The 25,961-nt window shown below is 30.6% G+C and overlaps 1 protein-coding gene across 8 annotated transcripts in view; it reads left to right on the top strand.

The window, feature by feature from the left end:
• Positions 1 to 25,961, top strand: part of LOC148228567 (leucine zipper putative tumor suppressor 2 homolog) — a 140,427-nt gene that overhangs the window by 94,551 nt on the left and 19,915 nt on the right. For 2 of the 8 annotated variants that reach the window (XM_088199195.1, XM_088199193.1), the window contains exon 1: positions 6,457 to 6,648. The exons of 4 other annotated variants lie outside the window; for them this stretch is intronic. In XM_088199195.1, the coding sequence (XP_088055321.1) occupies positions 6,610 to 6,648 (39 nt within the window). In that variant the 5' untranslated portion in view covers positions 6,457 to 6,609. Of the gene's footprint in view, positions 1 to 6,443; positions 6,649 to 25,961 lie in introns of those variants that run through there. 2 more of the 8 variants (XM_088199192.1, XM_088199194.1) reach the window with 2 other exon arrangements.

The following is a 25,961-nucleotide window of genomic DNA, read 5'->3' as shown; positions in this document are numbered from 1 at the left end:
CGCTCATCCGAGAAGCTGCTCGCGGATAATCGATCGGAAACGGATTGTTATACCGTAGTTTACTACAAGCCGGCGGGTGTAGTGAGATCTTTGAAGAATCCGATGAAAATCTTAGATAAAATCACTGTTTTGTCCGAATTTAGCATACGTGAAGCAAATTTAAATTGCTTGCGGATATTAAGCGAAAAAAATAAAATAATGTATTAGAGCAGCGGTTCTTAATTTTAAACTCAAAACTTTTAAAAAAAATCTAAATTATAATTTTTCCTGATCAATAATCAAATTAAGTAATATAAAACAATTACACAAAAAATTATACACGTATATTTTTTTGACAGTACTATTAAAATTTGTTCGATTGAGAATAACTATGCTCTGGTAACGAGAGTGGCATATAGCTTGTTCTTATATTTTGTCATTTCATAGAGTAAAAATATTCTTTCACATAAGTGATACATAAACTGTTTCGGGCAAATTCTAAATTTCTTGTTTTTTGTCACAGCAAAAATCATTTAATGCAAATTTTATTTTCGTCAATTATTTCTCCTTAAAATATAAGGGTGCAAAACGAAATATTTATTAATATTGCAATCATAAACAGTAAATATTTGGATATGCGCTGATTTTATTTTTATATAATATTAAAATTTATGTAATAAAGATTCCGTGATAAAAATATTTATATTTTAGTCTTAAAAAGAAACTGAAACATCATTAAATTTTGTGAATATACTCGCGACAAAAATAATTTAACGAAACCGTTTAAAACTGAAACTTATACTTTCTGTAATTAAGTTTTCTTTTTTCCGACAGCCATATATGATGTAAGGTACATAGGTGTGAAACAGCAAAGATGTATCTTGGCTACTTACATCTTTACATTAAATGTTTTATGGTCTTGTTTTTAATGGCCAAATTTTTACATTATATTTTACTACTCCATCCAAAATTATTTTTAGAGTAATGTTTTCCTGTGATGTTATAAAGAGGTCCATCAAAGGAACTCTAACTTTTCTTTTGTTATTTTTAAAAACGTGGTATTTTTATAATTATGGCAGCATAAAAAAAAGTTATTTTTATAAGCATGGTAGCAAGGGCGCAATCCTTGGTTCTTGGCTGGCCCTCTATGGAGATCTTTTTTTGTTGATGCAGCTCTCAAAGATTATTTAGCTTTAAAATTTTCATTAAAAAGTAAAAAGACTAACAGTAATTCTTTATTTCACGACTCTTCATAAAATTATGGATATAATTTAATATCATTTCTCTCATTGTACTGGTTTGAATTTTTCTCAGAGTAAAATACCTTCTTCAGTAGAAGTGTTGTATTACAATAATACTCAACAAATATTAATCATATTGAAAGATCCACAGCATTTATTGTCTAATATAATTTTAAAGAATACAAGGTCTTAACTATAGCCTTAAAATAAGTTCCTGATTAATATATGCCACTATTGAATTCATAATAAGAGCGGGCTAAAAGCATTCAATTAAATTTACAGGCGTGAGAATCTGGAATTTAAAGATAAAACCAGTTTTGGCATGCGATGTACAGAGAGAGGATGGTTAAAATCGGACACCATTGTAATAAGTATTTTTTTGTAGAATAATTCTACGACATGAATCAAAAATATTATAGTATATATCGCAAACGCCTTTATAAAGAATAACACGTGCATTCGGGATTGTCATCCAAACGGCCGTTCGTAATCAGCTCTAACAGGCAACGACAATCTGTTTTAAGAAATCTACCCAACGGTCACTTTTTTGTATTTGGCCGACCCACTGAAAGGGGCAAAAACTAAAAAATAAAATTTGAATACCTGCTGAAACACATTTTACTGAGTTTATCTAAACTTGTATTGGTTGTTTTTTTATTTATATAAGCACTAGCTGTCATTTAGTTAGGTTTATTAAAAGAAGCGTTTAATCCATCTAAGTTTCCGATCGTCACGTGCGTTATCGTAGCGAATAAACTTGTTACGTTAACGAAAAACGTTTTTAGTAAGTAATTGCGACAAATTTAGTCTCATGCTTAATCCATATTTTTTATTTAGTAAGAAAAAAAAAACATATGTAATTTATGGTTTTATGCGAGTTTAAAAAAATTGTATTCCCTTATACTGTAAGTGAAATACAGTAGCTTACATTGTAAGAAGCCTATTTTTCGTTGCCTAGTTATGAATAACCATACGATGCCACAAAACACAGTTCAGGAACTTCTCATCATATTGGACGAATTTGTTAAAATATGACGTCAGAATGTAATAAAATATATCAATATTCTAAAATAAATTAACCGGGATAGTAAAGGGGCAGGTATATATTTAAAATTCAACTCATAGTCACAAAATATGTTTTTTTTATAGTTGGTATTCAAAAATACTTTAGATTTTGACAAAGTGGATGTTTTGTATTTTGATTTGTTGCCCCGAAAATATTGAGCTCCATTTTAAGGTTTTTCACAACTATCTTAATATTTGACTTTTCAACCTAGTTGCTATCATTTGTGATAGAGTTACTAAATATTACTAAGGTTACGTTTACTGTGTATTATTTTCAGTCTCACTAGAATTAAGCACAATTACTAGATTAAGCACAATTACTTAAAAGGCGAACTAAGACCTGTTTTTCAAAAAAAAAATAGTTATAGTTTTAAACGCCGTGTTTTATTGGAACAGATAATTTATTGTTACTTATCTATTGTTATTATAGAATAAATACTGTATGTAATATAAAATAAGGCTCTTTATTTAACATGTTTATATAGTGTACTTATCTACAATAACAATATCATCAAACAGCGTTTAGAAATATCAGCAAATAGAAAAAATCATCGAAATCCCTTGCGTTGCTCTAACCTTACCTCTTAGTAATTACCTGTGTTTTGAAGGTGTTGAAGAGCAATTTCATTTTGGACTTGATGATTACACGTTCAAGATTAGGCCAGCCGGTAAAGATCCGGCGTAATGTAATATCTACTGCCACGCCTGTTGGGTAACATTGCCCAAGCCCGTGTTGTGACGAGATCCACTCGCTCTTTTACTGTGGGAAAATTGTTGAGAGAGGTTCAAGGCTGTGTGTTGGTATACTGACGAAACAATGACGTGTTATACACCTCCCATGTAACAGATAAAAATTTCACATTTTTTATCATTTTATTTTAACGCCGTGGACAAATCGCGGACGTGCGTTATCATTCGGCTTTTTTTGTTAGTCGGTCGTGTTTGACTTAACGGTTATACTTTGCGGTTGTATTTTTTATTTTATTTTATTTTTTGCATGACAGCATCTTTCGACACATGCAATATATTATATAAATATTTTATCGATGAAGAATTTAATTTTGATCTCATATCAATCTCATCGGGGCCACCGATCTCACCGAGTAGTGAGTATATAATAATAAAATATTGTTAAGGATCGGGAGGAGGAATTTGCTGGACGAACGATTTGTTAAATGAGTAGACTTAGCTCTGACTGTCACTCTCTCTCCGAGTTTAAGATCAAGTGCTGTCTCTTTATTTTCCTCCAATATTTATACACATTCAACCTGTGTCATTCCATAAGGTAACAAGTACCGTACCGTTTTCGATTCGTCACTTCGATCAAATGAATGATATAAAAAATCAATCCCTTGCTTACTATAATTGCTTCACTCAATCTGTGTCGCATTTCCCTGTGACGAGTCCCAATAGACAACAACAAGTTAACATTGCAGTATTGTTTCGGTATCTAGTACATTATCGATTCGTTGCTTCGTTGCAACGAATGATATACAAATCAATCCTTTACTTCACTATAAACGAACACTCATATAACTCAATTCTGGCAATTACCAAATTACGTCGCAGCAAAGCAGTTGCGTCTCAACCATATTGAATTATATAATATTAGGAAAACATATATTATAAATCAGAGTATTAAACAATATGAAAAGTGCAAAAACCTAAAGGTTTTTCGTCAAACAACACATCAAGTTTCAGTGTCACATCAGTAGGAGTTGACAATACACGCATCCGGTATCGTCTCAAATCAAACACCCACTATAGACAAACTCGAAAAATATGTGCTAAATGAAATAAACACGATAATGTGACATTATGCCATAATAAAATATTTTATTCGTGTTGAATTCTTATGTAATACGTTATATCTAAATATAGAAAAATATAATAGCATGATGATCTAATACAGATTTTACGTTAAAAAGCTTTCAATTTTACTATATCTTTTACAAAATAATAGGATTATGAATAAAATATATATCATACAGATTGAACTAATTTATTAATAATAAAAATGTTAGGCAATATTACTAGCGCTTCCACTCTAAAACATAGGTGCGGGTGAGCAACAGTGAGAACTGTCGTTTAGTTGAATATTAAAGTTTTATTTAACGAAAAAAATGAAGATTATTAACCTTTTTAACGCCGCGCGAGCATTTTGTCGCTTGATGCGGTCACGATATTAGTGCCCCGCGATTAATTTTTCTCTCTCACAAAAAACTATTATTTACGCTAAACTGTGTTGGGTTATAGAATCATATATGAAGAAGCATTTAAAAGTGTGAGTTTTAGAACTATGAAAACATTTTTTGTTGCTTAAGTAACACCAGAGCTGTCACTGTGTTCATACAGAATATTTCGTTCGCAAATAAAATATAAAATAAATATCAAGATCAAAGGGTCAACACATGCTTTCCGAATGTTTATGACCATTTTTATAAATCTAAAAATACGCGGCATTTAGTGGCTAGATACGTAGTACACGGTTAAGCAGGTACATATTGACATTGACCGGCAGACGTTCTGTTGTCACGTCGCCAAACGAGCGAGTTCCTATCATCGCTGCTTCATCAGTGTTTCCACCTTAGCTCCAATGTAGCCAACTAAATCGCCCTCCACCTAACACATATAATATTTTAAATGTGATGTCTCAAAGTCACTGAGGACCAGATTGTCACAAATAATTTTAGTGGAGGGCCTCACAAGTTTTATAAAATGTACACATATTTGTACCTGTTTGTTAGCTATATATTGACAACTATAAAAATATTTGGCCCACGGACTTTGGCTTGAAACAGATAACCCTAAAATAATCTTTATCGAATTGCAACAAATAAAAATAATCAATCAGAAGCCAGTGTTTTGTCACTTATCGTAATTTAAAAATAGTTTCATTACGTCACTTTATTTTTTGTCAGAGCCGGCTCTACGCTGAAAGTAAAAAAATATTATTTTTATCACAAAGCAATATTTCATTCTCCTAAAAACATGATGAAATCAAAATTGTGGAAATTGTGGGGCGTTATTTTGTCAGTATTTTTTTCTCCACAAAAACTCCATCGGTAATTTTGCGGGGCTCTTAGAATATTTTGTGTAAAAGAAACAAGAGCCAAAACAACTTGAATGTGTCATTTATATTAATCATTCCTTGATGTTTATTTTTGTTGCAATATTATTAAATACATTTTGTATTTTTTAAATAACCTTTTTTGGGGAAAGTGACACACTCGCCAAAGCCGACCTGCTTATTTTTAATCAATATTTTTATACTTTAGTATTAATAAAATACGGAAATTTAACTTTCAGACATATTATACAAAGGTTAAGATAAAAAAAATATTATATAAATTTCGAATATGTTTCATAATACTGACAGGAACACGTGTAAAGTAAACATATATTTTATAGACCATGGTCAACAGTCGAGATTTAGTGGGGATTGAGACTAGATCCGACCTCCTACCTGGGTTGTCGCGAATGACAGTAGTGGTCGAATAAACAAGCGCAAAATTATGGATGGTCTTTAAGGTTACAATTTAAGGATACGGATACGTGTGTGTAGTCAATAAGAACCACAGCGAAAGACGAACCTGAAAACAAATTCTATCAACTCAATTCATACGATTTACTAACGCTAAAATCAGTATATGATTCGTCAATTCTTCATTATAAATAGCATATGTACTCATATATTTTCTGATTATTTGCCACAAAGATGTTTTTATATGTAATATACATATATTATACATGTTTTCTTTTACTTTTTACCCAAAGTAATCTGACATTTATTTTATACGTCACAATTGATCGATCTCGCTAGGGTAAATGAAAAAATTATAAAAAGTGCCTACAATTTGATGAGTAGATATTTTACATACGCACACGAGTTCTACACAACATTTTTTTATGCAACGTCCAATTTGTTACGAATTCCTATCGGCGTTACGTCAAACGTTACACCGAATCAAAATAGAAAAAAAATCGTCCGGTCACCGACGGCACACGATGCCCCCGTTATTCATAATTAAAAAGCACCATACCCGCCGGTACCTTTCATTATGACCCCTAGAGACGAATCCCTACCGGTTCTCGATGAGATCCGACACACACATACAAACACACTGACATTATCTGAGGTGAATTCTCAGCTGGGCCTAGATATTTCGCCAGTCTCGATCGGGTCGCCGCTCGGTCGAGTCGCGTTCCGTAACTGACCGACGAAAACGCGTTGTGGCACACCCGTGACTAGTTTCAGATGTAATACCCAGTCTTGGAGAAAACCGTTTATTTGTTTATTCAGTGAGATAGAACTGGCCTGTGAATGGTGCTCGACGTGAATCAGCCGTCAGCTGATGCTGGAGTGAGTTTTCACGACTTATTTACAATAGATTTTTTTGAAGCAAATCTGACGTGCTTGAGATGCTTTAATATATTATATATTTACTGTTGAATATTAGCAAAGCATATATTAAAAATCTAACATGACCTAATTTATAATATATAACATAATCTAACCTAATAAATTAAAGCAATTTAATTTAAAAAAATTCTCTAATTATAAATATTTTTTTTTGCATTTATATTAGAAAAATATTTGTGAATATAATTGGAAATAATGTGTTTAGCACTAAACAATCACCAACTTTTTTTGGAAAACGTCTCGATGAATACTGCGTGTATTCTCAATATCTGGATTGTATTGTCCTTCAGCTGGCTAGTTTTTTATTGTTTTGTAATGACTAACCTTGATTTTGCTTATTTCCGTAAAAAAATAGTGGTAGTAAATATTTGTATTTAAGCGTAGTTTATCAAATAAACTCAAAGCTGCAGGTTCAAAAAAATCTTTTTGAGTTTTTAGTATATTTATGAAATTTCACACGTCATCAAATCTTATTCTAATATTTTTTATACTCCTATTTTTAACCAAAAATCATAAAATATCTAACCACTAGTTACATAAATTTTTTATTTATTTTATAAAACATATCTTTAAGTTTTTCATCCTTGATGAAAGCTTTTAAATCTTGTTACCTTAAATTAAATCAAAGTCAAAGTCAGATTTTATTTTGACCTATAATAGCTTTATTCCACAACCTTTAATGGTGATTGACTTAAACTTCTTAATTTTTGATTCCATATAATTAGTTCTTAAATATAAATTAGTACTTCAATATTATTTTATTTTTATGTTTCATATACCTTTATATGTTTTACTCTTTTATTTAAATTATAGAGAGGTATTTAAAAATGTTTTTTGTTATATTTTTGTGAAATCTTTTTAACCTCTAAACTTACAGATAAAATCGTAGATCTTGGTAACGTTGTTTAGATCTTAAAATTTATTTCTAACAATATTATTATGAGAGATAAATCAAATTTGATAATTTGAGAATTGAAATTGACTGAATAACCATGAACATGTTGAAACAACCACATAAATACTAAAGGTTGAGGTTTTAAAAGATCGATAATTAATCTATACCATTTTGCATCAACGATTTTAATCACTACACAACCTTGAAAAATATTTGTGTAACACACGCTTATTTTTTTAATAAACACAAAAAATATGGTATGGCATACCAACCTCTAGCGATGATAATAGTTATATTTACATATAAATTTGTAAAGCAAGTCCAATAAAAATTTACTGCGAAAGTAATCATTGTGTCAAACTCAAGCAATAAAACTTATTTCATGGTTATACCTCACATTCTGAAATTAACTTTATTAAAAACTACTTGAACATTGAATAGAATACAAGAAGTGTTGACCTAAATTTTATTTCTCGAGTGGGTCGATAAAATATTGCTTGAAATTGCACGTTTTTTAATCTAATCGTTTCATAGCTTAATCTGATATAAGCTACTTATTGTATTTGTATCGTAATCAATCAATGCCATGGTATTAAACAATATCTACCGCAGTGTGTCGTTACAAATATTTTTTTAAAGTTAATTTGCAAACCGTGACAGTAAATCGGATCATTGGATTAAATAAAACCCGTGCTATTTAATATATAAATAAATATACCTAACAGTATTTCAGATTCAAAAGACCACCAAGAAATTTGCACCATTATTATGAACTGGAATCTAACGTGTAATTATTATATAAGAAAATTGTCGATTCGGTGAATTATGGCCCGTGGGTAAAATATTTTTTATTACAGTCAAAATATTTCCTAGTTAAATTAACAATTTTACGGTATTACGTACATTATATATTTTTTTTATAAAAATTCTATAATAAATATAAATATGTATGAGGTTAGTAGATCAATATCATTTATTACGTCCTAGATAAATATTATAAAATAAATAAATTAAAAACTATTCAACCGTTACACAAAACACAATAAATAGCATAAAATTTGTTGTAATAGATTTAGTTGACAGTAGATGTTTTATTTGAAATAAGGTTAACCGTTAGTATAAATTAAACGTCAGTTTAGTACCCATCAAAGATTTAGAATTATTATCACTTAATTAATAAATAATATATTTTTAATGATACTAAATTATTTTTACGTGTTTCACAATACATCAGTTAAGTCTTATTGTTGTTGAACTTTAACCCAACCTAAGTTTCTATACTCAAAACAATGAGAAGCTAATTAGTAAACTCAAGTCAAAAAGTAAACAATGGCCACACTTAGTACTTAAAAGGAATTTTGTTTTAAAAAAAATATTAACTCAACAATAACATAAAATTTTTGCATACATGCACCATGTGTTCTAAACACAATGACACAAAAAATCTAGGTCAGAATTAAACTCTATGGGTTAAAAAAATAAACGCCGATTTGTTTATCACACGAGTCTCCATTGTTCGCAATCAAGCAAGGTCGGTCCGATTTGTATTTCTCCTACATTATAATTATGATATTCGCATCATATGCATATTATTATCATTCTGAAACTGACATTATATCATTCAAATCAGATTTTTTTATCCGAATTCCATCGCATAAATTTATACGGAACCACAACCGCGATACTATCCGTTTGGCTTCCGAAGCCAAACTAATACCGATAATTGGCACTCTTGACACCTCATTTACATTTTGATCTATATCTAATGTCCCTTATTTAGATTGGTGTGTCTCTTTTTGGTAATTAGCAAAAGAATGGCTCGGTTATTAAAATTTGTTAGACAGCTAATCGACGAGCCGATCTAATCTGAATAAATTTGCTTAAACAACTCCTAATCCTAATCTGATAATCTGTAGTTTGTTTTATTATTATTTATGTGTATATATTGATTAAAGAAGATAAAGCAAATGTTACAGAGAGTTTCCCACGCGCTGCGATGTCTCTATGTGTGACGAAATCGCAATTAGTTAGAGTAGTTTATAAATTTAATATGTATAGATATAATGTTTCAATACGGTAAAGTTGTAAAATAATACATAAATTACTAGGAAATGAATAAAATATTTTTTATGTGATACTATTACTACAACCGATGATTAATATACTATTTAATTTATTCAATATATTTATTAAAACTACTCAAAATAATTTAATTGTGTGATTAAATGCTGAACTTAAAACGTCTAATATCGGTTCTAATTTATTAAAAATATATGTATGTATATGGTATTAATCTGGATTAATGAAAGGTTGTTGTGTTCAATCAAAGAATAAATGTAAAGCTAAATTATAAATAATCATCATCAGAACATATCAAATGTTTATTACCATTTTTTCTCGCGTGGTCGGTTTTGATGGATAATCATAAAAAATCATTACAATTTAATAAATGATGTTGTTTAGGAGATTTCAAGGCACGCAAAGTCGTGTTTAATATAAATATATACTATAATTTACTATTATATTTAATAGTGATTGTAGAATATAAGCTATAAAATAAATTATTTCGAAACGTGAAGACGAATATCAGATTGTATTGATAACTTTGGATATGACTATATATGTATATATATATTTGTGGGATTGGTTGTTTATTGATATTGAACGCTTTGCGAAAGTTCTGAGAATTACCATTTCGACATTATCATTAATAAAATAAAGGAGCTCAGATTAAAAGTCGATTTTTTGCTGAACGGATTAGGTAACACTTAAAATCAACGCCCATATCGTAAATGTCATCTGTTTTTTTTCTCTCTAGAGAAAAATAAAATTATTCGTATCGCTTCAGAGGTGCGTGAAAATTGTGACTTAAGATGTATATTATTGATTGGGAACACTTTTTTTATTATTATTATAAAATAATATTCATATTGAGCTAACGAGCTTTTTTTCTAGGAGGAATATATAGGATTAATAATACATGCTGTAACGAGCAAAATTGAGATTATACTATTTATTATTGCTATTAATTCTAGTCCAATATAGACTGAACAATATTGAACGTTAGTATCGAACTTCTAATTTAAATTTACGAGTCTTAAAAATCGATAAGGGGATAAAGCGAGTTGGATTGTTACATGTTCTTTGGAGAAGCTTCGTTCGTTGGGAGATACAGATCCAGTCTATTTTATATTATATTTCGGTTGGTCTGTTTTACAAAACAATGATATTCTAACACTTTAAGCATTTACCTTTGTTAAATTTCACACCTCTGACTTTATATTTGTACTAATTATAAAACCAACACGATAGTGCTGTGATACAGGTCATACTCATAAAGTTAAAGGTCGTGCGTTTGAATCCCACGTGAACCCACCAGATTAGTTATATCGTATCATGTCTGTGAGATCAGAATAAGCGATTATTATAATTTGAATTCCGATCGATCACCTCAAAATTTGTTTTTCAAGCTTTTATTATACAAATATAAAGACAATTAGAAAACCACGTATGCTTATATTGTAACTGTTAGTATCAGGATCAGGATAAATGACAGCATTCCAAAATAATATTTTATTATAAGAAATACACGATTAGTTTTATTTCTCTGCTATATTCTATAACCAATGTTTTATTAAAAAATCAACCATAACAAAAAATACAGTAAATTGTATAAAAAAATACCGGAAATTTCACATTAATTTAATATAAGTATCATAAAAAAATAGCTAAAAATGATTTATGTGTACGGAATCTTGCGTTGCACGCGTTTATTTTTATAAGTACAAAGTTGATTATATAAATTATATTTTAATCACAACATTTCTTATATAATTTGTCATACAATTTGCGCAATAATAAATACATGTCACGTAGTTTTTAATAGTCTTTATGTCGTCTCGAATATTGGGTTGAACTCGTAGGATTCAGATGACTGCTTAGCTGAACCTGATTTGAGTATAGGCGAATGTTTTATCGCATTACTAATATCTTCTCCGTGTATTCCCGTAGCTCCATTTGCTTCTAATGAACTCAACTTTCGTTTGTTTCAAGACTAAAGAGAAGTAGTAGTTTCATATACCTGGGCGAAACGAGAGCAAACCCGGGCCCTAGGATTTTTTTCTAGATCTCATGACAAAATCAAATCATGACGAATCATAATCTGAACACCTCAAACAACTGTAGTTGTTTTAGATGTTCAGATGATTATGATTTTGTATTGTATTGTATTATATTTTTATGGCTTTGTTTTGAATGAATTATAATTTATAAAAAATTATATTACTGGTGTTACTTAATATTAATTTTTTATAGATTAAAATTTTATTTTTTATATTTTAGTAAGCGCGCTTTTTTTATTGAATATCAGTTTAACAGCCGCAATGATGGCAAGCCCTTTAGAGCGAAGTTCTAAAATATGTTTATTAAATTTATTCTCTGTGTCCATGTGTAAGCCAATGTATTTAACATTTGATTTCCATTTTATGTTATTTCTCTCCTCATTTAGAAAAGATGGTGGTAGATTTTTTCTACATTTTAGGATAATAATTGCTTCTGTTTTAATTCTGCTGATTTTGATTTTCTACCTCCAAATATTTATTTAAGATTTTAGAAGATTTTTGTAATTTATTCGCGATTGACTTAAAACCGTAAGCAATAGTTAAAAAATCTGTATCGAGCCTCACATTAAATCAATCACACAATCGATGGTTACAATAACCAAAAAGTGAGATTGAATCATATAGTGAACGAAGCGCCTCATATAATGAAAAAAATTACACTGCAACAAAATAGGAATTGCTCTCAAAACAATATATAATATTTGACAATATATTTATTTATTTATTTATTTTATTAATTTATTTAGCTTAATAGCTAATCTTTACATCTAACAAATTTTGTAAACATATAAAAAAAATATATAAAAAATACATAACAGAAAGAAAAAATAAAAATATACAATAATAAAGACTTAATATTATAATTTATTTCTATATGTACGAAGGTGTTTTTTTATTCCATTTATGAAACCCGTTATATTTTTGCTGTTTCGGATTTCTCTTGGAAGACTATTATATAAATCAAAACCTCCGTACATAACTCCCCTAGCCGTACTCTTTTTCTTATACTTAATTATTTTTAAATTTTCTCTATTTCTAGTATTATATTTATGTACATCTTTATTTCTTATTAAATACTTATTAAAATATTCTGGTAACATATTATTTTCTAACTTATATATAAATACTAAAACATTCATACTCAATATTTCTTGAACATTCAACCATTCTAATCTATCAATCATACTTTTACAATTAGTTAATCTATTTTTATTTAAGATTACTCTCATTGCCCTATTTTGTAATTTTTGCAACATTTGTTTGTCTAATTTATTTAACATATTTAATAGTGTTGCACAATAATTAAAATGGGGCAATATTATACTATTGTAAATTATTTTTTTTGTATTTATACTTAATATATTTCTTAATCTAGATAATAAACCTATTTTTCTACTAATTTTTTTTAATATGTAATTACAATGTTCTTTAAAATTTAATTTTGTATCAACAATTACTCCTAAATATTTTATATTATCCACTATTTCTATACTAGAGTTATTTATTACTATTTTGGTACTATTATCTAACACATTTTTATAATTAATAAACATACATTTAGTTTTATTCTCATTTAATTTAAGTACATTATTCTTTAACCATATTTCTAATATACTTAATTCATTATTTAAATTATTTACAATTTCTTTAATGTTATCACCTATGCAATACATTAATGTGTCATCCGCAAATAGATGAATTTTACATTTTTTCACGTTATTAACTATATCATTAATATACAAAACAAATAACAATGGTCCCAATTTAGACCCTTGTGGTACTCCATAAGACACTAATTTCTCTTCAGAATATAAATTATTTATTTTAACTTTTTGTTTTCTTTTATATAAGTAATCATTAAACCATCTTAAAACTATATCACTTATACCTATACTCTCCAATTTCTTTAACATTATTTTTCTGTCTATTGTTTCGAAGGCTCTCTTGAAATCCAAGAAAACTGCTCCAATGATTTTGTTTGTATTTTGTTTATATAACATGTATACAAATAAAAATCAGCTAGTTATATAAAATACTGTCATATGTATCTATGTATGTAATGTTAATGATGTCGAAGATTAGTAAAATAGTCATTGTTGACGGAATGAAAAGAAATCACACAATGGAATACAAAAATACTATTCGCTCATCTATCGCCATATATTATAATAACGACCCTGTAATACGATACGGCTGGATACAAAAATAGCTGAAAGTGATTCATACGTGTATCATATTATAATCCGACACAATTCTATTGTTCGTTATAGAGCAAAAAATGTACGCGAAATCCATTGTTGTAACAGAGCGCAGGGCCGCATCCGTCTATGGGGGCAATTTAACGATTTGTCACCGATCCGGCTGTTGGTTTTGGCGCCAATCAAGCACGGAAAAACAATAAAACCAACATGCACCGTTCAATATAATGGTATTATTGTCAACCAAGAATGGTTTCATACACGAGTTGCTTCATTGATTGCCCTTTGGATATAAGAACACCATTGTTTCGGTCACGCGTGACTCACACCATAGGCTTTCTTTGGCAATGCACTCATACGAAGGCGAAACCTTTTCCGCATATCGATTATGCAAATCTAAGCAAAAAGGCATTTGCACAAACGTCGTTGTATGGCAACTCTAATACACAGACTAGATCTATCTTAAATAAAATGAAAAGTAGAAGCTATGTTGTATCACTACATAATGAACAATTGATCCCGCGTAAAATTCCAGCTGGAGTTCCTCAGGGAAGTTTGCTCAAGCCGTTTCTCTTTATCTTGTATACAAACGATATCCCAAAAAATAAAAATATGTATAAATCGCGCTCACTTATACGCCTTTAGAAAGTGACATTTTCTTGAAGGATATCTCCGAGGTGAATTGTGTATGTGTAACGGGATTTTTTGTGGCCTTACGGTGCTATATTATTTCCGTGACCGTTTCATAACAAAGAATAATTCATTCAATACTCCAGAGAATCCTTGTGTGTTATTTATAAGGAAACCCTTTAGTTCAGGTCGTAACGAGAGCTATTGTGTATTCGCACTATTATTAAATAATCACTTTTGGTCACAGTAATTACGCGAGTTTCAAGAAAGGTCCTTTACAAACATGGCTCTGTGTAGTCCGCCACACCACCATTGCAGCGCGCTATAAACAATTAATTAGACCCATTTTAACATTAGCCTTCTGGTGTGTAGTAACATCAGTAACAATATTTTTTCTAAATTACAAGACATTCAAAATAATAAATAATACAAAATATTAAATTTCAAATACCAAAAATTAAAGAACATTGTCATTTTTATACCAAAAAATATTACAAAAATATCTCAAATAACTCAAAATATCAATAAATTTATTGTTTTTTTTTTATATTTTTTATTTTTCTTTCGCTTAAATTGTAAAAGGTTCTTAAAAAATTTTCTCTTAAATTATAACCACGCGCGTTTTGTTTTATTTCTATATTTTTTATTGAATTTAACTTATAACCAATTGTAAACATGAAAATGGTTCCAAACCAGTAACATTTATAATATATATTATTAGTTTATTTCTAAAATTATTTATACTATCGAAATAGCCGTATCGAAAAACTAGGGCCACTTATTTTTTAACATAATGTATATAATATTCAGCCTATTCTCAAACTTCTGTAAGATTAAAAAAAAATTAATAATATTTTACTATAAAATAATAGTTTTCTATATTAAATAAGATGTCTTAGAAAGCTTTGCCTTGTCTTCACTCCTGGATGTATTACAGTAATAAATATAAATATGCCAACATGATTGACCCCGTAATCTAAGTTCGAATTTACAAAAACAAACAGAAAGGCCAAAGCGAAGTTACATCACTTATCGTGATATTAGAAATGTCATCACAATACTGTTTTATTTATACCTTCATTATAATTACTCTAAATTGCCCATAAATTTACTTTGTGTGGAAATTTCAAGATTGATACGTCAAACAGTAGATGGTGGTTAAGCGCATAATATGTTAAGGTATTGAAGATATTATAGGATAATATTTATTTGAGTAATTGAGTTTGCCTTTTAATATTATTTAAATGTTCAATAAACATTCAATACAAAGCTACCTCTAATTTTTTAATCTCTCGGGATGTGAGCGCCTATGATGTGCGGGCGAACGGGCGTCTGCTGGTATCTTCAAGTGTCTGCTTATGACTGCCTTCTCCTCATCGGAGTCCAGGCTTAAGTATCCAGGGCTGCAAAGCTGTCTGACCAAGTACAATCAATCAATTGATGTACGTGTTACTTAGAACACTGAAATAGGTATACGCCTTTAGAAAGCGACATTTGTTTGATGGACATTGTCCAAGGTCGTATACTGCAACGGGAATCTTGTTGATCCGGTGACTGTTTCGCAACAAAGAAATATTCTTGCATATTATTTATGATTTTTTCTGGTCGTAGCGAGGGCTTATGTAGTCTCAATCCTTTACGCTATTGAGTGTTTTATATAGATGATAAGTTCTATTTTTTTGATGAATATAATCTAAATATGCATAGATAAGTTAAACTCTGAAATTTTGATTAAGGAATACGAAATTGCTCAATTTTATTTATGCACCATTTGTGAAATATTTTGTGGCTAAAAACTGTATACAAGTTTAAGCACAGTTATGTTATCTCTAAAGTAAGATCATAATGACTTTATAAAAAAAATAAAAATAGTGTAAAAACGATGTATGAAAAGTGGAAGCAAACTTACACTTTAGATGTAAATATTGGTTGATCTTGCTTTGTTTTTGTGGCAAAAATCAGACGTCGAATATCTTCTCTTCACTGTACCAATCCGAGAATTACTTCTCTACAGCTCAAATGTATATGTACAAAAACTTATATGTCGACTTTTTCCATTTGTTGTAAAATAAACCGTTCTTCTTCGTGCTGTCTCTAATATTCACCTACCCGCAAAGGATCTTTGTGTGGAGTTGCGTCAGATCACTATTCAACATCATCTCTTTTTGCACCATTCTTCCTCAAATCACGACCGAGCTTTGGCCGTGACTTCTCGTTGCTCAATCCCAACTTTGTGTTACTCAAGCGCTCATGATTCTCCAATTTTATATATAAAAGTACGCCTATATAATCGAAAAGGACGTTACGTAACACATTACGTGTTGATTTCGGAAGACATATCCATTAAATTAATATAACCCACCACTTAACATAAATACTTCCTTATTTGTAACCAATGTGAGCAATCAATTCAACGTTTCTTTGTTCGACCACCTCTTCTGGGTTTACTTACTATCATAAAATGGTACTTCTAGAGTTATACATATCTGGGCATTAAACGATGATATCATAACGATGTATTAAAAAAAAGTTTCATTTATCTTAAGCACTGTAATAAAGAAAACTCTAAACCATTAGAGGTATAGGTACTCTTAAAAATGTATTCCTCGCGGTCGTACGTGTATGTTTAGGTGTACAAGTACGTTTTCTAATATTCTCAATCACCATCGAAGCTATTCGAAATTTTATAAGTACCACTCGACGAAGGTTTACTATTGGAAATAACGGAGTGTTCAAGAGGTAAGAGTCGAAAAAAATCAGCTGGGATTTGACCCCGAACTCTCACGCTTATGAATGAACGTGAGTCGATTCCGGTCGGTAATATTTATCAGCGCTTCTCAAACTAGACAGGTCATACATTGTATCATACGATGTTAAACATATTTCACTAAATTATAATCCATAATAGTGAGTACCTATCTAGCATAAATGTTACAGAAAATATAAATTCATTTTGGTAAAAATAATTTAAAGCTTTTTTCAGTTGTTATAAAAGCACCATAAAATTGTTACGGATAAACTGAAATAAATCGCTGAAGTGTCAGCGTTTAAAATCTCATTAATCTTATTTTTACAGCGTGTGATAATTCTAAATAGAGGGGGAAAACACAGACAGTTAAGATTAAATCATATAATTTATTGCTAAATAAAGAGCTTTAAATTAAACGCTTTTAGTTTAAGCGTAGCATTAACTATTCACGAATTGTTTTTTATGATGTTTTTATATGAGGTGCCCATTATATTTTTATGGTGTTTTTATAAGCGACTGCCGTGCCAAATTCAATACAATGGCATCGAAATTATGTTCGCGAATAAAATGTAATTTTATAAATATGATAAAGGTAATATAAATTATTTTTGATATAAATCATGCATATGAACGATTTAGAAATAAATAATAGATTTAAATTATTATTCAACGTCTTTCTATTTAAGTATATGGCAGCTAAACAACATTTTAATAATGCTTAGTTTACGCACTTAAACTTAATATATACCAAAACTTAAAGCAAAAGACTTTCAATTTTTTTAAGATATATCTTAAATATATCTTGGGTTTTCTGAAGATCTCATAAATCTATTCTAAAATTACTTGACCAATAGATATCAATTCGTCAAGTATAATAACTCTTTTTCAGAACGATATAAGACCCCTACTGGAGTACCTCAAGGATCCAATTTGGGTCCATTGTTATTTTTATTGTTCATTAATGACATAGAAACAGCAATAGAGCATTCAGATTTTTTATTATATGCAGATGACTTGAAAATTTACAAGAAAATGCATTCGATTTCTGATTCCCTCGACCTACAGGAGGATCTCAACTCTATATGGAAATGGGCTTGCTATAACCAATTGCTTTTCAGTGCAAAGAAATGTCACACAATTTAATTTTCAAGGTCGTTAACGCCGGCAAAATATTCATACCATCTAGGCGGATATTTTCTGGAAAGGTTTTCTTCAACTAAGGATTTAGGAGTGACTTTCGAAGAACGTTGTAAATTTAGCCAGCACATTGCAGAGACTCATAGCAAATCCTTAAAAATGCTCGGTTTTATCTTGAGAAATGCGCGTTACTTCAGGAATACTTTAGTATTGCGCACTCTTTATGATACTCTAGTCCGCAGCATACTAGAAACTAGCTCCATCATTTGGATCCCAGGCGTAATGAATCAATGTAATGAATTGAAGCTGGAAAAAGTACAACGTAAATTTCTTCGATATTTATACTTGAAGGAATACGGGTATTATCCGTTCTTGTTTCCCAGTGCTTTTATTTTGGGAGCCCTGGGATACGTTTCTTTGTCGACTCGCAGAAGTGTTTATGTAATTAAACACTTCTGGAAATCGCTCAAGGGCATCGTAGACAATCCTTCAGTGCTCGAGCAGCTTCAAATGTGGGCTCCTGAAGGTGGTTATAGTTCTCGGTCGCGTCCACTATTCTTGCCTGTAAAGTCTAGAAATGGAGCACTTGCCAACTCTTCTCTGGCTAAGGCTATTCATCTGCTCAATTTTGTCCATAGAAATATTGACATTTTCTCTTGCACATATGGAGTTTTGGTTCAGTTCGTATGGGACAATGCACACCTGTTGAGGTGATTTGTGTCTGTTGTTTTGTCTTGTTTTTTGTGTTTTTACTTATATGCTTTGAGTGTGTGTGTGATTGTGCGTATGTGAAGTTGTATGTATGCATGCTGTATATTTGTATGTATTATGATGTATTTGTACTTTTGCCTATAGTGACGCATTGGGTTTGCCTGTCAGGTCACGATGGTTATAATTTTAATAAATAAATAAATAAATAAATAAATCTTCAAGTCGTTGGAACTAAAATAAAAATTACAAGTCAAGATCTAGACGATTTAGACTAAACTTTTATTTTTGTTATATTCGTCTTTGTTTGATACATATCTTATTTGACTATTCTAGTTGTTGGAACAACTGCTTTCGTTCTGGATTGTTAAAGTTCGGCAACCGTGCTTCGCTACATGCTCTCTCGGAGACGGTATTTTGGGGTACGCATTAAGCGGCTCTTTAAAATATAGAAACGTTCTTTAAAAGACGATAGATCCCGTTTTAGCATTAATTGCTTTCGGTAATGTTGCTCCGTTTCTTTTCAAATGTAAAGTAATTGCATCGCGACAATTATGGGTGGTCTCGATAATTAAAATAATTTGCTAAATGATGTACAAATAAAAGAACTGAAGCTAGGGTTTTGAACATACTTAGTTATGTATGGCTGACATTACTGTCATTTAATTTAAGGTTAAATATATACATGTATAAAATTGTCAAGAGCAAATTTTCCATCGATTAATACAAAGCATATATGCATCATTCCTGTTTAAAACATATAAGCAATACAATTTTAATTTTTACTCTACAAAATATAAATCAAGTATTTATTGTACTATTTATTTTTTTGTTTATAAAAACCGTAAAGAGCAAATTATATCAAATTAAAATATAACTATTAGAAGTGTAGTATACCAATCTAATTTTTTGAAATAGATTTTTTTCAATGATTTTATTACTATAATTCACGTGCTGAAAAAAGATCTCAAACTACTTTTTTCAAGTGTTTTTGCTAAGATATTTATACTATATTTAAATAAAATTGCTTTGTAGTTCTTAAACTACATATGCAGATCGCTGTCTATAAATTTCTACCAATTTGGAAGTTATATTAAATATTTCTAAACAAATACATAATACTATATCTACCACAGTGGGTTTTTTTTATATTTTATACCCGTAGCTACTGTTTTTTATGTATAAGTATTTTAAATAATAAAATTAATTTACAGAAAAAAAACTATAGTTCTACTATATAATAAATTGCCAACCAAATATTGTGTATTATCAACATTTAACATTAATTAGCTTGTAAATAAAATAATGTAGATTTGTATATACGCCTATGTATTTTAAATCCTAGACCATATTGTGTGCCTACAGGGAATATTACGCTATTTTCAATAAGATTTTTATGTTTCTTTCACATCCAGATTATAAAAGCTTCAAAAATTTCAGTAAAGTAAACAAAAACCGTTATTAAATATAATAATGAAACATTCTTGCAACGAGCGGATCAAATTGACCCTTCATACACGCGCGCACCTGTAAAATCATGCGTGACAGAGGGGTGTAATTATATTAAAAGTTATCTAAGCTGTGATTCACACGCTAAATGAAAATAAAATCCTATTTTCGATATGTCACGGATTATTTTCACTTTTATTTCAGTCTTGAGAACGGAAACGATTTTATTATAAACTATTTCAAATCATTATTAAAAATTGTTCAATGGCAAATTTTATTATTGTTAAAATATGCTTTTAATTATAAATATTTGTTACTATCCTACTTTTTACGACACACAATTCCTTGTGGATAATTTCAAAGTTACGTTACTCAGATAATTAATGCAGTAAAAAAAACTACATTGAGTTCTTATATCCTATGTAAGCTATTTTTTTTTAATATTAATAGTACCATAAAATCATTAAGGGGATCAATAGGTCTTAGATGTATAAAAAAATCAGAAATAGCGTGGAATCATTTCTCTCATTCTAAAACAACACAACTATATAACAATTAGACCCATTAATATTCTAACACACGTTCTAGTCGATTATCTTGTAATTTATATGTATTGCACTCTCCCTGAACTTTTCATAATTTATGTAATATTCATATATTATCTATGTATATTTATATAGCTTGATAAAAAAAAAATAGTAGCTTAAAACACTCATTACATCAAAGGCTATTTTTATAATATATATTTTTCTGTAACACTATTACTTTTCCAAAATTTCCATAGTATTGCCATTTATATTATTATTTTATTTTTGGAGTTCCTTGTTTTGAATACTCCACTCCCCCCTAACTCTGCTTGAAAAGCCGCTTCACATAAAAATCCAACCAAAACACCTCGCGCGATCGGATATCGGTCAAGTGTGGCGCGGCCGCACGGTGAGTATGCAGTGTACCTGTTGCAGTGGTAGTATACAAAGTAGGCTGATAGGGCAGCGGCGGGTCACACCTGACGCGCGCCCAAACGGACAGGTACCCGCCGACCCACCGGCCGCCCGACAACGGTACATTCCTGATTTATTCGACAAACTTATGGAGAGATCTCGGACCCATATCTCAAGTTCTCGGACCCACAACTCGATGCACCGGCGCACGCGACCTCCATCAATTCGCATTTTCTTGGCCCAGGGGGATGGATTTCGCCAGTGCTGCGACCGAAAAAGTGTGCCGTGGTCTACTTTCTTTCTTATCTCTTCTTTCTTATGTTTACAAACCATTGTCCGGCGATGAATTTCATTTCTCTTCAATTTGACTCGTTTGTATGTAGGTGTATAATAATGTTTTTTATCATTTCTGTTCTAAATATTTTCCTGTTCTTACTTCAATTGCAACTTACTTAACTCTTAAAACTCACGTTAATTTACTATGACCAAAATGATCATCCATCAACAAGGAAACTAGACAGTAGCGTAAGGGATGGGACCACACAAAAGCCCTCGTTATGACCAGAAAAAATCACATAAATAACACGCAAGTGTTTTTACTGTAAATATTCGTCGTCATTAAAAGAATATTTTTTTGCTATAAAACAGTCACAAAAAAACAATGTATATTACTAAAAAATAATTTCCTGTTACACATTCACAATTCTTCAACCTCATAGTGCCCATCAAGCAAATGTCACTTTCTAAAGGCGTATACTTATTTCGTTGATTCGAATAAGTGAGTGCATTGATTGGCTGGATGATCGCTGCATGATTGTGATTGATCAGCAAGCTTTGCAGCCCTGGATACCGAAGGACCTTGGACAATCGAAGAAACTAGCAAAATCAAATTGCCTGGCAGATCGCTCCCAGCGACAGATGCGAAGCTACAACCTGAGACTCCCGAACACGATCATCACAGCAAAAGGAACCCCCTCCAGATACTGTCGCTGCAGGCACCTACAAGACCCCTGAGGATTTTCCATGGACAACATCCCTGCGACAGCTTCTCCGCCACCGCTCGGAAAATGACGAACTCAGCCACATCCCTCAGGATTATCAAACCTTAAAATTAATGTAAATATAAACAGCATGTATCCGAATTAGTAAATGCTTAGAAACAGCATTAAAATTATTATTATTAAGCAAACAACAGACAAAAACAGTCTATTTAGACTTGGAACAACGCTAAATAGCCGCTTCCCTCTTCACGTCAATCCAGTTACGACGTACAAAATTCAGTTCTATATTTGAAAAACATCACGTATAGTAATTACACAAATTATACGTGACTTAATTTATTTATTTGGAATAATAATAATAAATCCGAACTAATCCGAAATATAATAATAAACATAAAGGATACGTTTTACTACGTTTTTCTATGACTACTTCCAAATATTTTCACGTGCATTTCCTGATAAAACGAATAATTCTTAATTATCCATGAACTTTAAAAAACAATTTATAAATAAAACCTCTTAAAAATCTCTTGCTCTTACTGCTTTTTACTGCAGAATATGATTTAGTTTTAATCTGAATTTTAGTAATGAAATTAAATTTTATAATTTATTTCTTCGCTAAAAAGCATCAAAAATAAACTAGTTATCATTTTTTGGGTCAATGACATTCAATCATTAGATCATACACCATAAAGGTAACCATGCATAATTGAAAGATTTTTTTATAAACGTCTTATTGTTTCGAATTTGTTTAACCAGGTAATAATAAATGCTACAGAAAAAGCACACAAAGTGGTTGGCAAAGTTACTATTATAGTTTCGCATTACTGCTTCGTTGATCATAAGATTAATAAGTCGCAGGAAGTGGATGGAAATGACCAAAGAAAATTACGAGTCATTACATTATGAGTCACGTTGTCTGGCCTGTGAGTGAGTAATGAACGTTTCGGTCTAAAACATGACAAAATGACAAAACAAAAAATGACCTGACAATTATTGCCAACGGAACTATGAACTTATGAAAAACGATGCTTACTGTTAAGCTCTGATGAAAATATGTTACTCTTAAGGAAAATCTCGATTTGCATATGCGCTTTAAATGTAATTAGCGAAAAGTGGGTCACAAAAGCCAATAGACAAAGGACTGTAATAGTGCACTAGACGCTCATGTCAATCGGTCATTAAAACGTTATTAGAAGGTTTCTTGGTATAGAGCCTACCTACGTTTCCATTTGATCATTATGCATTTTGTGAATAGTTTACATATGTATGTATGCCAACTCAAACTTACTTTAAGGAAAACATTGATTGATAAGAAATAAAATTCAAGTAGATATAATGGCGAAATCTTAAACAAGCTTAGTTATTTTAGGAAAACTATAGAGAAATTAATATAAACATACCAAATATACAGGATTTATTTATTTTTTAATAATATTTACAATATAATCTTCTCAGTCGGAACCAATTCGCGGAGGTCAAGTGTTACTCGTGCACTCATAAGAGTTACCTATTTTTGTTTTTGTAGGTAATTCTATGATAAATCGCTGCTTCTCCGTGTAATCAAGTCATCAATCAAAGGCGCTTCAGCCATGCTTGTTTGGCTTTTCGGCGTTAAACTGCGATTTGCACAGTGCCCGTTGAATTAAAATAAAAACAGTCAGAGAAAAATGACCCTAAAAACCGAAAAACCCATTATACGCTTGACCACCCGACCGATGTGAGATCATCGCATCCCGCAAAGCCACACCGTTCGGTTTTGCTGTTCTCGTCCATGTCTACAAATCCGAAGGTTCTTTTTTCTTATTTGCTTCAAAACCTCTTGTCAATAGCTCCCTCTCGAGTTGTTTGTTGCTCTTTTTGCGTCGATGGAACGTGAAAATGAATCGCTCGATTAGTCACACGACCGAATTTTTCGCACCAATTCCTACCAAACATGCAAATCTAACCCACAAATACAAGGCTTTGAATTACACTCACATCATGAATTTAAATGTCTCAAAATCTAATAGTATATTTATTAGCTAATTTCATTATATTTAAAAGGGATCTGTACCTGACGTTGCGTAAACCTGTGATCATTTAAAAAGAGCCTATATTATTATATTTGCATTCATACATACATCCATAGATAAAAATTGAAAGGTAATTATTCAGAAAAACTACACAAATATGAATTAGTGGATCTCTATAAAGCTCACTGATGTTAGTATTTAGCGTGATGTTTATGAATCCTTTGGTTGTAAAGATTTCGAGAAGAGTCTAAAGTTTTTGATAAAACTTCAGATTATTCCTACGATCTTGGTAAGAACATTTTGGCTGGAGAAACTTCCACTATTTTATCTACCCGTAAACGACGACTCGGTTTATCGTCATAATAAAATTCGGTTAATATAAAAAAAATATTTCATTAGCTATTATATTATAACTGAATTAAAATATATGTTTTAATTAATTTGTATAATATTTTTTATTTTTTATAATAATTATGAAATGATTTTAAAGCTCTCCTAAAAAATATGTTTTCCATGCGAAATCTATTATTTATGTTTTATCTGAAATACGCACATCTCTGGATTGCAGATTAATGAAAGGATACGATTTATTAATAACTTTTGGCTCACTTTTATTTTTAATTCTCAACCGCAGGTACAAAAATCAACCCGAGCGCTTTAATCAGATACGTCGATACATTGAAAAATATCGAACGTCGTTAATGAATAACCGTTTGAGAAAATTTCTATGTCATTTTTTACAGGTAAAATCGCGTAACCAAACCGGCCTTGACATTGGCCAATGGCACCGCGGCAATCGCGAAGAATATTTTAATAAATTATGATATAACATAGTCAGTATTCAAATCATTGCCAACTTGCACAAGGTAAACAATTATGTAAATGCAACGCGAAAACTTATAATTTAACGGATTTTTTTCGTCCGCTATAACAAAGTTGATTATGAATTGTCGTTAATTACAATGTTTATTGTTCGTAACGTTTCGATCGGTGGGCATCGCAAACAATGATAGTTTCAGAAATAGAATAGTCAAGGTCACACTATAAATTAACAATGATTCTGTTCCTACAAATTTCCGATATTGAACAACAATAATTAAAATTAGTAATTATTCTTACTCTTTGACTTTAGTGTATAGGTATATATCTTTTAAATTACTAAACACATACTTTTTTAATACCATTGTCCATAACAATTGTTATTTTCAATAGCATTTTCCATAACCAATGCCTTGTTATCGCACACCCAATTCATATCAGTGCTTTAAAATCAGGCAAACTTCATCTCGTCAAAAATTTTAACCGTATGAACAAAAATTTCCCAATTAAATTTGACTGTTGATTTCATGAATGCTATTTGCGGAACATTTTAAATGGAGCCGCAAACCGGACAACAGTGATTCTGTTCA

Source organism: Plectrocnemia conspersa, unplaced genomic scaffold, assembly GCF_051122295.1.
Source record: "Plectrocnemia conspersa isolate PC_06_02 unplaced genomic scaffold, ASM5112229v1 ptg000012l, whole genome shotgun sequence".
NCBI lineage: Eukaryota > Metazoa > Arthropoda > Insecta > Trichoptera > Polycentropodidae > Plectrocnemia > Plectrocnemia conspersa.
Note: the sequence above shows the minus strand (reverse complement) of the source record. Positions and strands in the feature narration are given on the sequence as shown.